This window comes from Protopterus annectens, chromosome 8.part0 (genome assembly GCF_019279795.1).
Source record: "Protopterus annectens isolate FY-2018-M chromosome 8.part0, PAN1.0, whole genome shotgun sequence".
In the NCBI taxonomy this organism is placed as follows: Eukaryota; Metazoa; Chordata; order Ceratodontiformes; family Protopteridae; genus Protopterus; species Protopterus annectens.
Genome location: NC_056741.1, coordinates 1981840181 through 1981856194, shown reverse-complemented (window position 1 = coordinate 1981856194; position 16014 = coordinate 1981840181). Strand labels below are relative to the sequence as shown.

The 16014-nt window shown below is 38.4% G+C and overlaps 1 protein-coding gene across 1 annotated transcript in view; it reads left to right on the top strand.

Annotated features, from left to right (window-relative positions):
- The window catches only part of LOC122808595 (cyclic nucleotide-gated cation channel beta-1-like), a 230790-nt gene that overhangs the window by 171384 nt on the left and 43392 nt on the right, over positions 1-16014 (top strand). Inside the window, exon 8 of the mRNA XM_044079552.1 lies at positions 4621-4681. Within this exon, the coding sequence (XP_043935487.1) occupies positions 4621-4681 (61 nt within the window). The remainder of the gene's footprint in view (positions 1-4620; positions 4682-16014) is intronic.

Here is a 16014-nt window from a genome sequence, read left to right as displayed (position 1 = left end):
TTCTTGGAAGTTCAGGCCAAAACAAAGGGGCTGTGGCTGACCAAGTTTGCTGATGACTGCAAACTTGGCATGATTGTTGAATACCCAAATGATGTCAGTGTACTCCAAGAAGGACTTACACAAAACAGTGATTGGTGCCAAAACCATGGGCTCAAACTAAATTCAAAGAAAAGGAATCATCATCCCTTCTGTAAAAGCAGTGTCCCTACTAACTATCAAATAAACAACAATACTTATGTATGAATGCTGTAGTGAGGGATTTGGGCACACAAGTAGACCATGACCTAAACTTTGACCACCATGTAGTAAGAAAGGCATTCAATGTCACACATTTGATTATCAAAGGCATAGCTTCAAGAGCAAAAGATGTTATAACCTCCCTGTACTCATCCCTTAGCAGACCCATAATTGAGTATAATGCCCCCTTTGGTATGTACAGTACCTGGCACCTGCAGCAACTAGGCAGACCTCAGAGATTTTTAACTCGGAAGATCCAGGGTCTTCAGCACATGCCTTACACGGACAGACTGAAGTCTTTGTCACTGTACTTAGTAGCATATAAGCTGTTTAGGGGAGATTTTGCCAGGCTTAAAGAGCAATCTCTGTCCCCAACTTGATGAAGTTGTTGCACATCTGTAGGTCAAATGGGACTAGAATTACCCGCGCCGGTGACCTGAATCTGGTCTGTGATTTAAATAGGATATGCTGGAGAGACAATTCATCTCACAGAGGTTGCCATTTCTCTGAAAAAGGCTACCAATTCATGTTAAGCTGAGCACCTGCATGACTCTCTTCAAAAGGAGCCTGGATGAATGAATGAGAAATCACAAAGTCCTGCTGGGAATAGCTTCACACCCCTCTTGGACATGGGCAGTCATTACTAATAATAATCTTGGGCATTGACTAGACTTTCTCTCTTGAAACATAAGGGTGTAATAGGCTAGGCTTGGAAGGACCCTGGTCAATAGCCTAGTAACCTCCTATGAACCTATGAACCTATGTAAGCATTCTTTCAGCTTGGCTATAAGAACATAATTTATTTTTCTATCTGGATTTAACAGTGCGGGAGGTCTGTCAAATTCTTATACCTTATCACTACTCCTTAATTTTAGTGTGCGCTGCCTTAAATATCTTATTTAAGGACATTGATATTTACTACTTTAATATTTTATGAAACTGAAATGGCAGTCTACCATCCTTTCATGTCCTTAATGTCTTGCCTAAGCTTATCCACTTTCTTAACCTCTGGACTGTTCTATTTTTTTCTCATTTTTCTTTTTTGCATTACTTTTCTCTCCTTGTTCTGTTTTGTTGCCTTCTTGCATTTATTTATCTCCTAGGTCCTTTTGCATATAACCCTTAAAAGCTCCAGAAATACATGTACAGTCCCTTTACTAGTCCTTTGTTTTGTTCACCACTATTTTCCACATTTGTAATTTGTCTCTACTCACTAACACATTTAATCGTCTTCTGGTTTACTTATTTAATTGCCGCAGGTGGAGGATGCATTCCAGTTGTGTTTCTATTTAACCTTTGATTCCATCTGTACTACCTAGCATCTGTTCAACATGACCTTCTATATTACACTCCATGTTTACACCTTTTCTTCACTTATCTCCTCTGAATTCCCTTTACTTCTTTGTTTTCCTACCATAACTACATATTTTAAGTACCGTAAACCTGTTTTACCAATTTTCTGTTTGCTCATCTGCCTCTGCTCAGCCACACTGTAATAGAACCTCTGCCATCATGTTTTTGCCCTGAGAATTTCCATTCATTCTGCATAGTTTTCTGGCCTCTGCATTCCCATGTACAAGCTATTTCAGGATAATTATACACTAATAAGGTATCTTCATCAAGATTTTTTTTTTCATTTGTGTTTGTGGCAGTTTTTAAAACCATACTTGTATTGAACAAGCCACCACTTCACTGCAGTTTACTTCTTTACTTTACCTCAATATTATGTGGCCATGGCGTTGGTATACACAAGTTAGTGGGGGCAAAATCCCACAAATGGAGGGATGCAGGTGTCCTTGCTCCCTTTCAAAATGAATATTTCTTTTCATCTTCTTTTGCTTTTTTGAGTTCTTCTTCATAATGAAAATTCAGTAGTGTGACTCACTGCTGGATGAGCTGATCAGACACAGAGGAAATCTTCTTTTCTACCTCCACACAGCCCAAACATCATATCTTCATGTACATGACAGAAGATGCATCTGACCACCCCCTCCCCCAGTTCAAACTCCACTGTTGTCCCCACACTTCTCTTTTTACCAGGAAAATACATATACAGCTACCCTGCATATCTGTGACCATTCAGAAGGCATATTCCCTTTTGTATGGGTTCACATGTACCTAGAAAGGATAAAGTCCTATTTATGTCAATTCAAATTCTCCATTTGTTACATAATCCCATGTTTTCTATCTAGTACTCCTCCATTTTCTGATTTTACTGACTGTATTCTTTATTTCCTCCAGAAGTATCTGCCTCTTCTTACTTCATCTTCTTCCAGATTGTCTAACCATGCTTGAAAAATACTTTTCACTCATTTTTATTTCATTATTAAATCACAATAATTAACCTTCCTTAAATGCTTGCCTTTTGTTTTTATTTAATCTAGCTTCATTCCCTTTCTCTATTTCCCTTACGTGTTAACTTCATCTTTTGCTCAACAGTTTCATAAGTTCCCTAGATCCTCTTCTGACCTCACAATCAGCACACCTACCCAAGCTCTTTATCCTCAGCTTTGCTACATCTTTCCTGCTCATCTTCACTTCCTGAAATAAAGCATCATCCTAAGTCTTACCTAGAGTTCAAAGTTGTGTATTATTACTCAGTAATCTATCACCTCTACTTTCCACATTACTGTTTTAATACAATACCCTCTGCTTAATCTGTTTTCCATTCCTTTTTCACCTCTGAGTTACTCTGTACTTTCATGTCAGGCATTGCTACAATGCTTTTCTTTAATCACTTAATCTTATTGCAGTAGATACCTCTATTGCTGTTTTAGCCTTGGGCCTGTAGTATAAAGGGAAAAAGCCCAGAGTATGAGTCAGGTAATCTGAGTTTGATTACAAGTCTGACCACTGGAAGGACTAAAGCAAGAAGAATGGGAATATGCAGGCGATGCTAGTCTGGAGGGACAGAGGTGGCATGAACTTCTGTACCACTGGCCCTAACAGGATCATTAATGGATTGCTGGAAGCAACTTTTGAGTAATTGTGCTTCATGCTGCTTATAAGGCTACAGACCCTACTCAAAACATTATCTAGGTAATGGCATAAGTGGATACTACCAGCTGCAGCAGGGGAGGGAGATGACCCTCATGGAAAAAGTGAGAGTCTGCTACAGATTACCTCTGAAGGATGACAAATAGGATTGCAAGCTCTTGCCTAGCACTCAGGGAACAAAAAGGCCATAGAGCTTTCACCCTAACTTGAAATTTAATGGACTACCCATCACTATGGATGTAGAAAGAATGGGTTTACAAAGGGCTAGCTGGAGAGACCTGGTAGCAGGGGATAAGAGATAAGTTAAAGTCTGTATTGCTATTTCAAAACAGAAAAGGGGGGGAAAAAGACCTATGGAAAATATTAGCACAAAAACTATTTCCATCATGTTTGTTCCATGAGACAAAACTGACTGCCACACTGAACCCATCACTTTCCTAGATAAACTGAACAGTTTGGTTGTTTGTCATGTACTGTCATTGATATCTAGTCAGTTTTCTCATCAGGAGCATATGTGAATGGATCAACTTCTAATACTTGAATGGCCATATCATCCAATTTCATTTTCACGTGACAAAAATCGAGAAAATGAAACAGCTGAATGGTGAATTTTTCCCAGGGCAAGAAACACTTGCCCAAACTTCAACAAAACTCACACCAGAGTAAATAAAACCCACCTAAGTGGGGGGCTATGCCCTCCACATCCACCAAAGTGGGGAGCTTCACCCCCCATCCCCCAACTATATGTACCAACTCTGGGATAGCACTACAGTGTAGAAAAGGGCATGTTGGGCAAGTGTTTACTTGCCCTGGCTAAAATTTGCCATTCGGGTATTTTGTTTTCGTGATTTTCATCTCACGAAAATGAAATTTGATGATATGGCTGTTTGAGTATTAGAAGGGGATCCATGTGGACATTTGAGGTCATGCATTCTGTTTACATGCCGATTTACTGGAAAATGTCAATATAAATTATTTTAAACTTCTCTTCAGATTCAATACTTATTTACACTGTTACCTGTGATATTCACTTTGGTTATTGCCTATTGGATGTGCTGTTAAGATTATCTAATAGCTCATTAACTTGTTTAAGTTTGTTCTAAAGAAGTCTCAAGTGAAGTTGTATGAGATGAGTGATTAAGTATTTTAATAAAGGAGTCTAGTTCATGTTCAACAGTTTTTTAAGTAATTTAGTTACAACTGCCACACCATTCATGTTTTTGGTTTTATTAGCTTTTGAGCAGTAAAGGGCACTTTTTTCTTTAATTTGAGCATAATTGTAACAATGGAACTATTCCAGAGTAAGTTCCCAGATTACAGATCTTCAGGCATTATGCTTTGCTAAATATTCACTTTTATTTCAGCCTGTGTTTCTTCTCTCCTTAGAAGAGCCAAAGCCCCAGCTGGATCTCCTGGCCAAAAGTAGTAGCTCCACACTTGGAGGCAGGTATGTTTGTTCTTTAAGCAACACAAATCAGTTAACTGCAACACATTGATCATTTCTTGCCTACTTACTCATGTATTACCATTCAGTTAGCCATTAAAGTATTGAAATAGTATCTATCCAGTTAAAAGATAAACCAGGAGGTTGAATTGCTGCTTTGACTTTGCATAATCTGAACAGCTACCATCTGAGGTAACTGGTCATATAACAACAGAGCAGGAAGACGAGTATAGAAATAACAGCCGCTAGCATTTATTTTCAAACCCTCTTAAATATGAGGTAACAAATGCAATTTTTACTTTCTCTTAAATGCACACATTTTTTCTTTTATGTGTTTTTTATGGTAATTATATGTAATCCAAAAGTTAGTCATTTATTGTTTGTATTGCTTTTTCTTAGACAAGTAGCTAAGAAAGAGCAGCCCCCAATCAGCCTAGTTCTGACAGTATGGTAGGTAAAGCAAATGTTGCAAAAGAATAAATAGACAGAATTCGAGGCATAATAGAAAACAAAAATGTTTCCAGTGTTGCTAGCATGGCAAAATTATATAAACAGTTTTCATCAAGGCATCTGAATTTATTTTGCGTGAAAAATTGGCATGAAAGGTGGCATAACTAAAGAGTTCAGAAGATATCGAGTGATGCATTACAAACATAATTACCTGCAAGATGATGTGGTGAGTTAGACTGCAGTAGCCGAAACATTGCAGATCTCAGTGTTCTGCAGTCCTTTGTCAAAGATCTCATTGAATTTTGCAGAAACATATTTATTAAATGCAGTGTCTGTCAAAAAAAAGAGTTGATCAAAATTGTATTTGAAGTATGTGTTTTCTCAACAGGGCAAAGTTCACTACACCTCTATACAGGCTGTGCAGCCCAGTACACTTCCTGATATTATAATCGGCTCTGGGGTCCCTGCATCATTTTGCTAAGAAGAACCTTGCAACGACCTATTCAGTGGAATCTGCATGTTGGAAAAAAAAAACAGTGGCCAAAATAATTGCACAACTGGTTAGCACAAAATGCAAAATTAACCTGCTCTATTTTAATTGACCACAGTTCCACAGATATCAAACTCTTGAGGTCCCCACATCACTGGGCTAATCTTATCACCCCATTAACATAGATTCTGATCAGGCTATAGCACTATGACCATGACTTATATTCTAACAGATGACATACTCCTAAACTTGGAAAAAGGAAACCTCACAGAAACTATTTTCATTGACCTAACCCGTGCCTTTGATACTGTAGTCCACCCCAATAATAAACTCCTTATTAAAAAAAAATGGAATCAGTCCACAAGCCTGCCAGTAGTTTTCTAACTTCCCAACAAACAGATCATTTTTGTACAGCTAGAGGTCACTGCCTTCATCAATTCTTCTCTAAACAAAGGGGTCCCACAAGGTTCAATACTATCACTGATTATGTTCTTATTAGATATAAACAAACCACTCAGACTATGCAAGCCTACTCCTGCTCTCTGCAGATGGCAATAGTAATCTACAGGTCAGAACCCTCCATCTCCAGCATCTCCCCACTCCTTCAAACAGATCTCTCAGTTCTCATACATTAGCTCACCCAAAACAAACAACTATTGACTGCACCCCCCCCCCCCACACACACACACACACACACACACACACACTAAAAAATGCTATTTTGTACTCCATAAAAGCTTTAAAAAGTTTTCTCTTCTTGGAACATGACTATCAAAAATAAGAGCACAATATCTGGGTGTTTGGTTAGACCTCTCATGCAGCTTTCAGCATAACCTTCAAGTAACAAAATGTAAAGTAAACAAACACTCTTCTGGACTAGAAGAATCTCACATTTGTTGCATCCCAAGGAAGGACAGCTAATGCAAAGGAGATCTCCTCCAACAACTTGAATATGTTTTTCCTTTAATGGCTTCAACCTCAAAAATTAAACTTTCCTTTTTCCAAACCATCTCAAACAGCATCTGCAAATGTATAACCCTCTCTCTAGAAGAGGACATCACTGTAACACTCTTACTAAGGCAAAATGGATGCCCATCCCTCAAACACAAGAGTCACATTCCTGCTGGCACCATAACTTCAACTCCACATAAAGCAAAGTACTTTTTTACTCTATCCAAATGTAATTTGGATGAATGGATGGATAAACCCAAATTCACCTGTGGTTCAGCACTTTTGTCTCACATAGAGACACCATGTAAATGTCCCAGCATATCCTTGTTCTGTCAGTCTGTGGGTTATTTGGACACAAAGCATAAGGGCTTAAAATTGCCACGGAATGTAAGGCTACGCTTCATAAGATTTTCACATATCGGTAGCCTAAAAAAGTATTTATGAATCTATTTACAAACTCATCGGTAAAGGATCCTTCCTCTTCTTCATCAGCAGGCCCTTTGAAAGGCAATCCCATTACAGCTTCAGATCCGTTTTCTCCTCTACCCAAATCTTTCTTACATCAAGCATCAAATTTAAACATTCAGAACACACCTTCTCTATCCTGGGAACTAAAATCTGGGGATCATAATTTTAGGAAAAAAATGGAGGCATTCCTTTTTAAAACAATAAAATGCAAATGTTTCAACACAGGTAATATCACATAGTCCTAAGAGACTACCCACATGAATGTATGTTGACTACATAACTTCCACCCTCGGTTCAATTTCTAAGTCTGTATTTTTGTAAGTACGATGTCCTTCCATATCACTCTTGCAGTATTCTTCACCTAAGGGATCTCCTGACATGAATGACGCAATGTCCATCCAGTATAGTAAAGCCTTCAATTCTTATATGCACTGTACATCAAATGTATGTTCCCTGCACATGATGTAGGGCATAAAGGTGACGTACATATGCAGATACCAAGAACTTCTTTGCCGCCACTCCCAATGCCATTATCAAGTGTCAGTCTGAACGCCCTTCTGCTGTACTGGTTACCAAGCCATGTTTTTTGATAAGTGCCCCATTGTGGTTTCTTATCTATTTCTTTTCTTCTTTTTGTTGTTGTATTCATGTCATTCAGAAAGGGGAAATGTCACTGTGGGAGGCAGATTCCCCATAAAAGCCATGACAACTAGTGTCTTTTTTTGTCTGGGTGCTTGCCTTGATCATATGCAGTGTTCTGTCTGCCAGGTGTTTATGTCTAAGTCCCTACATAGTTACATCTCCTCTTTGTCCATATACCTGGAGAACCAACATTTTAAGTTTTTGGCTCAGGGTGCTATGGTGGAATCCTCCTGTTCCGAGGGCCAGCTGTCTACCAAGAAGAAGGCCAAAAAAGTTACGGCTGATCGGGCTGCTGTTCAGCCTCCCTAGACAGCTCTCTCAAGTTTGGTGAAAGCCTGGAGGACCATCTGGTGCTTGCTTTAGATTCCTCTGCCATGACCCTGTCAGAGGCTGGCATGGATCTGGCTTCTTGCATGTCCATGGAGGGGAACCTCAGCTGATTATATCTAAAGGACCAAGGGGGATTCCTCAGATCCTAGTTAGGGGGGAGATTCATACAACCATTATAGAGTTGTGTCAGGGGTCTGACCCTCCTAGGCTGTTTCAAGGGGATGCCTCACAAAAAAAGAAAAAAAGAGAAAGCATATTTCCCCTGTTGCGTTGGATCCCCAATGTGAATGGCAGGATTTCAAGGTTTGTTTAATGCCTTGATGACTTTGTAGCCACCTTAGGGAGTCTCTGTTTCTGCTCCTCCCAGGTTTTCCACTCCACCCAAGACGTCTAGGGAATTGGATTCCTCAAATGAGGATCTGGACTTGGGGGAAGAATCCTTGGTTTACTCTTCCCAAATCTCATCTCCATTGAAATACGATTTAGAGGAGGAGGATTCCAGACTCTCCTTTGGAAGCGCTCTCCTTTGGGGACACCATTGCCTGTATGATGGACAATTTTAAATGGCACTGTTCTCAAGTCTCTGATATTTAAAAATGGTTTTACAACCTCCTACAGATGGAGACTCCCAAACCATCTGCTATTCTGCCTGTTCTGGCTGCCCTTTTAGATACCTTTTCTGCAGGTTCCTATTAGCTTGTCGAACACTCAAAAGAGCAAACACTGTTTGATCAACAGCTAATAGTCAAAGCCACAAAAAGCTGAATGTTTGGAACAGTGATTTTTTTTTTCTCCAGGGAAAAAAAATTCTGGGCCATTGTCGGGACTTTGCAATTTCCTCCACTGTGGTGCGATCTCGGAGTTGGTATATTTAAGTAGGGGGGGGGGTATGTGGGGCACAGCCCCAAACAATGGGGGGTGTGGAGGGCTGTCAATCAAAGAGCGTTCACTTTTTTGAGTGTTCAACAAGCTAATATGAACCCCCTTTTCTGCAGCTTCTGTAGCTCTTGATCCTATCTCCAGCACCTAAGAAGACAGATTCTATAAAGTGCGTGAGGAGTGAAAATTTCTTTATAAATGCCCTTCTGCTGACCCTTCTGTAGTGTCAGTCTCTTCTGACAAACTATCTAAGTTGTTGCCCTCCACCAAGCTATTACTTTGTGATAAGGACAGTAGGGCGATAGAGAGGTTGGGCACAGAAGTTTATAATGCTGCCACTTTGGCTTTTAGGGCCATTAACTACCAGAACCATATGACCAAGTATGTTTTGTATCTCCTTTCTCAGGTTTCTAAGGTGGTTTCTGACCTTCCTGTCTCTGAAAGGAAGACTTTAGCCCTTTCCTTGCTGGGTTCCACTTCTGAAGTTGCCTACCATTCAATCAAATGCAGGTATGATGCAGCTGATGCCTCATCCAGGGCTGCTGCCTTTGGTTCAGTTATGAGGTGACTTTAAAGCAAAACTTTTGGATGCTCCTTTGGATAACAAAAGTATTTTTAGATCTGCTGCTGCATATTTTTGTTTCATCCATTACTAAATTTCAGAGGAACTATCCCTCAAAGTCGGCCTTTGTTCCTAGGCGATCTTACTCTCCTTCTAAGAGAAATATGGGACTCCTGCTTACCAGAAATCTTTTCAGGACAAACCTGGTTATATTCAATGGTTTGCTTCCTCCTTCCCTCAGCCAGATTCTCTTGTCTCTCTTTCTTTCCCTGCCTCTTCCAAATTGGCTACAAATCACTTCAGATTCCTGGGTTCTGTCCATTATCCATCAGGGATATTTCATGGTTTGGAAGAACCCTCCTCCCTTTTTGGACATTCCTCAACTTTCTCAGGAACAGCAACCTTACTTAACAGAGGTTCTTCAATCTCTTTTGGCTCAGGGCACCATTCAAGCCATGCCTCCCATCCAGGTAGGGAAGGGATTTTATTCCAGAATGTTTTTGTTCTCATGAAAAGAAGGTACATGGAGACCAATTCCGGATCTTTCTCTGCTGAACACCTTTTTTAAGATTCCTTCCTTTTGGATGCTATCCCTTCAGAATTTGTTTCCTCTTCTTCTTCCGTAGGCCTTTCTGGTAACTCTGCATCTCAAGGATGCTTACCTTCACATCCCTAGCCATCCTCTTTTCAGGAAATTTTAAATTTCCCTGCCTCTTCCTTGAATTTTAAGTTTTCTGCTTTGCCCTTTGGCCTCTCTTCTATCCAAAGGGTACTCCCTGAATTATTCACACCTATCAATGCTTTTTTTTGCAGGATTTGTGGTATTCAGATTTTTCCTTATCTAAATGATCTGCTTATTCAAGATTCTTCCCCAAGCAATTCGGGATCTGAAGTTTACTACTTGCCTGTTACACGTTCACCCAAACCTCCAGAAGTCAATTATTATGCCTTCCCAGGATCATATCTTCCTCAGCTGCAGGATTTAGACTGTTCCAATGTTGACATTTCTGCCTTTTATATTCTCCCTTAGGTGAAGAATACTGAAAAAGTGATATGGAAGGACATACTATAGTAGTTTAAAATCTTACCATGACAGTAGATGTCCTTCTCTTCATTGTTGCAGTATTGCAGTATTCGGTCCCTCCCTCCTTCCCCCTCTGTCCTGAATATTTCACTGTGTTTTGTTTGCCCTACTGGCCAAGCGGTCCTTTTTCCTTCTTTATATTCCTTCTATATGCACATGTTCTTATTTCTCACTGAGAACATTCTGTTCCTCCTGGGGCTCCGTTCTGAGTATTTGTGCCCATACGTGACCTTTATGCCATACATCATGATCATGTGATTTATGGTGCCTATAAGAGCTAAAGGCTTTAGTATATTTGCCAACTGTTGGGTTATCCTTGGTTGGAGAACCCTTAGGGGAAGAATTTTGCAACAGTGAAGAGAAGTACATCTACTATTATGGTAAGATTTTGCACAACTGTACTTTTTATATACCTTATTGTATTAAAGTGCAGCAATGAGGTTATACGCATCCTTCTGCAATGTGCTTATATCTTTATCACACTTAATGTATTACTAACTAGATTTATTGTATTTCTTATTAAACTGAACGTACATGTCCTTTTCTTGAATATAGTTCTCATTATCTTACCACAAATGTATCTGGCATTATGTTTTTCTAATGTGAGTAACTGCAGAGTTGGGGTGAACATGAAAACAAATTCATGAATAATCAGCTTATGTAATATATTTTGCCTTTTACATTAAATGATTGATATACCAATCATGTGCAGGACTCTCAAGCTGATATTAATTAAACACACTACATATTTTTCTCTACTACAGTGGTCTAGTCCAAATTACAGTCTTCTTTAAAAGAACCTGACATTCATCCATACCTCTCAACTATACAGATTTTCATAGAATGTCCAGATTTTTGCCTTATATTTTTGTTCCATGTTTCATTAAATTGTGGTTTTCTGGCTAATTAGTGACAAATCATTAAAGAATGAAAGTAGGAAATAATGACAGACATTTGAGTTTCAGACTTCACACCCTTCAGAAAATTCATGCTAATGCAAAACCTGTTATCCTATCCACTTTCTAAGTTTGTAACAGCAATATTTAAAAATTGTCCCTATATTTTGGGCCTTTGTCCCACTTTTGTTTATAGCTTTGTCCAGATTTCTTGGTCTAAGAAATTGAGAGGTGTGCATTCATCAGCAAGTGTTTAATGTAATGAGGTAAATGACACGGTATCTTCACCTTCTGATTACATCCAGGAACTGATCAAAGTACCTCTTTTCTATGAAAAAAGAACTCTGTTTAAGATTTAAATTTTGCTTTTTTTAAGTCACTGAGGAAGGAGATCTTTCCAAAAGTAATTTAAGTCTCCTTGTGTTTGCATTAGCTCTAAAATCACTGGCTTATTTGGGTGACCAGTTCCTATTCTTAACTTAGCTAGGTAATGGCTGAACAGCTAACACTGACAAAATTTCTGTTGGAACCACAAATCTCGCAGTATCTTTGTCAGATGAGGGGCCAATCTTAACTGTCCCATGAAATATTTGACTCCAGCACTTCCTTTTTTTTTTTTTACTGATTACTTATTTTTATTTTTGTTGATTTGGTTAAGCGGTAATTTTGCTGGTACTTTTAAAAGGAACAACCATCCAGGGAAAGCAATTCACCAGTGACAAAATGTAATTAATAAGTATTTTTTTGTCTCTTTAATTGACAAACACTTCTTCAGACTAAATTGTAACAAATTAAAAGTATTTAAATGGGTCTCAGGAATGTTACATGATACAAGCAAAACAGTAAAATGTGTCCTCAATTAATATGAAATACAAATAAAGCATTATTGATTTATGTTCTTTAGCTTAAATGTTTAAAACTAAGCATGCCATTCAGCCCCCATGAATGACTGCTTTCTTTTTGTCATCTACTTTAATATTTAATGCAACATGATCTAAAACTAAAAACAATATCTTCTTAAGACTCATGCAATCCCTTGAATACTTATATAAGAACAAAGCCAACATGGGAATGGAGAAAGCAGATTCTGCTGATAGGATGACTCAATTAGGGAAACAGACTATAGGCAAGAGGGGGCTGGAATTTACTGAATTAAACTGGTAAAGGAAACAAGGTATTGGGAGGAAAAAACTAGAGAGGGAAATGTGATAGAATGGGAAGGCATGAAGAATTTATTTGGACTCAAATTAGAGACTGCCTTCCCTATCAAGGATTGATATCAGAGTATAGGCAAAGAAAAAGAAATAGGGGGGTCCTAAATGAAAGACCAACATTGGTATAGGTTTTCATAGAATCTAGAACAGAAACTGCTGTTGAAAAAGGAATAATTAGTAAAACATATAAATGTTGCATGATAACTATAAGAATCAATTAGAGGAGGTAGAAAGGATTGGGAAGAGAGATTGGATAAGCAATTCACAAAGCAACAATGGAGGGATATATGTATGTCTCTCAAATATGCAACAAAATCTAGAAGATTTAGGATTTTGCTTGGAAATGTTTACATAGCTATTTTTATACCCCAAGTATTCTTCTGAGAATTTGTCCTCAGGTAGACAGCAAATGTTGGAGGTGTGATGGAGAAAAAAAGAGGTAATTGGGAAAATATTTTCTGGGTGTATAATGAGTTGGCAGACTTTAAAGATTCCATGCAGACTTCTCTATCAGAGATACTGGGTGAGCAAATTGGAGTAACTAGGGAAATTGTTTTTCTGAGCTATGATACAGAATCAGAATTACCTAGACATAGTAAGGCCTTACTGAGTGTAATTATGATGGCTGCCAAAAAAAACAATTACTGGAAAATGGAAATCAAAGTCTAAACCAACTGTACTAGAAGTAGTGAATATTGTAACAGAGCTAAAACAACTGGAATTGGGATGTTTAGAAAAGGGTAAAAGCAAATCACATAGGGAAAAATGGGAATTGTGGGAACAATACATAGAGGGGAAAGATGAGGTTGAAAAGAAGGCATGATTTGAATGAGCTATATAATGTTTGACTGGCAATGACTGGGTAGGTTATAAGTGTTGTATAATGCTTACAACAAAGATTATGTCAAAATGATTTGTTTTCATTTATATAAATGTATGATTGCCTATGTCATAAGTGATAATTTAATAAAGATGTTTCTTGTTTAAAAAATACTTCATTTTTCATTTTATAATAGTTGAGAAACATGTGAAATTAAGTTGAAGTTAAAATTCAGGATTCATTATCCATTCTTCTTCAGGATATATTTAGGGACAAGAGGCAGAGTTGGATCATGGTCAGGTGAAGCCCTGGGCGTTGTAATGGATCAGCCCCCCCCCATGGCAGCACCACCTTCCCACCATTACAGTGTCCCATTACTTGGCTATTTCTCTCCAGCTACCATACACACCGTTCGAAACTGTCAGTGTGCACACTATTTTCTTTTTTACTTCTACAATGATCAGAAATATTTAAAACTTTTAGTTCAGATTTTATAGCATAAACACTAACAGCCATTTGCTAAACAAAAAATACATTCTCACAATGAAAACAGACATAGCATGAACAGTAAGCTTCTCTGCCCTTGAAACTCACATTTGTTGAAATGGCATTGAAATCCACATTCAAAGAAAATGTATCTGGCCAGTTGCAGATTAAGTTTACCTTTGGGCTGTTTGCAAACCATAGGCCTGTTGCACACATTTTTGTGGATCATGCATACATGTATGTGTTCTTTGATGCACCATCCTGATTCTGTTAAATTATATTCCTTGTATAATACAACACCACTTGTCAGAGTGTGTTTTAAATTTGTAGGTATGAACATTTTTCTAGTAAGTAAAGAAACAAAACATATGAACCAATAATGGCACAACTACCCATTGCAAAACATTTCATCCACAAATGGCCACTTAAACTTTTGTCATTACAGTCCATATATCAGTCAATATATACAATCTCTGCAGAAGTAAAAGTCGCCTAAATAGTTCCACATTAAAGAGATCTATAACTAATGAGCAAGTTGCTGCTGGCAAACAACTTTACATTTCAGAGTTTTGTATGCAAATTCAGTGCCTGCTGCCATTGAGGAATAAACCGCCCATGTTACATTAAAAAAATTGGTAAAATGGTAATATTGCAATAGGGAATGGATGGCAAACTGACAACAGGTTCATAGTTACTAGTCATCTCACACAAAGGAGGGCCACTTGAAGGGAGCACTGTAATATCAGCACTCCATCTACATGGAGTGAGAGTAGAACCCACTGTCTTCTTCACCAAAAGCAAGTATGCTACCTGTTGTGCAACTAACACAAATTTTAAAATTTACAGTACAAATACTGATGATGACCATTAGCTAAACAAAACAGTTACACATTGAAAATAGACTTACCTTGAGCAACAGTAAACTTCTCTTCCCTTGAAACTCAACATTCCTTGAACATGCACAGAAACTCAACAGTCCTTGAAATTCACTTGCTGATGACAGTTTGGCAGTTGATGTAGAGGATTCAGGCTCTTGGGACCTGTATTCAAGGTGCAGGATTTGAACCCAAATGAGTTAACCACCCTGCAATACCTAAATGGGGCATTACACATACACAGACACAGAGAGACACACACCTCTGTCTGAGTTTATTTCATGAATGACCCACTTTTTTAATCATTTGACCGGAATGGCAACATCAATCCAAATCTATAGTCGTCTTAAAAATCACACTCTCTGATGTTTAAACGTGCATGCATCATACTAAAGATGCACATATAGATGTTACCAAGGATGCACTCTATGTGTGTCCTTATAGAAGAAGTGTAAGTTTTCTGTCAGCACCCCGGCCAGTGGGCCTCCCCAAGCTAGTGGGCCCTAAGCAACTGCCTAGCTCTAGATCTGGCTCTGACAAGAGGTACTCAGGTGTGCCTAAGGCAATAAATCTGCTGACACAAACCAGGGGGAATGATGATACAAACAGTTGTAGATGCAACACCAGATATGAAAGAAAGCCTGCAGCATTGGAAAACTGTTTACTATTTAACGCCATACTCTTTAAGTATTCAAAAATGGTTTGAGGATATTATTGCTAGATGACTAAATTGATGCATTTATGGTTAACAGGGCAGTCTTCATTAAACAGTAGTATGTACAGGTTGAAGGCAACTCAGGCAGTGAGGAAGGGATGGCAGCAACAGTCAGTCTCAAATATCAGAACTGTGGCATGATGCATCATTGATATCAAATACTGTTTTTATAATTGTATTTATAATTATATAGCAAATACCTGACTTCTACAGCTATAGAGTTTATAGCATATTAACCAGAGCATTTAGATTTATTCATTTCTTTGCATTTGTTGACCTGGGAAGTCCAACTGCATTATTCACTCTTGTACTACGGAGTCATGCGTAGAACACTTCCATAAATTATAGAGAGTTCAAGAGAAATTACAAGATCAATCTTGGACTTACAGTTGAGGAAAACAGTTGGTTGACTTTATTTCCCTTTAGTGAGTATACCTTACTAAAATAGTATGGTGTGGTTCCTGGTGGCTTTGA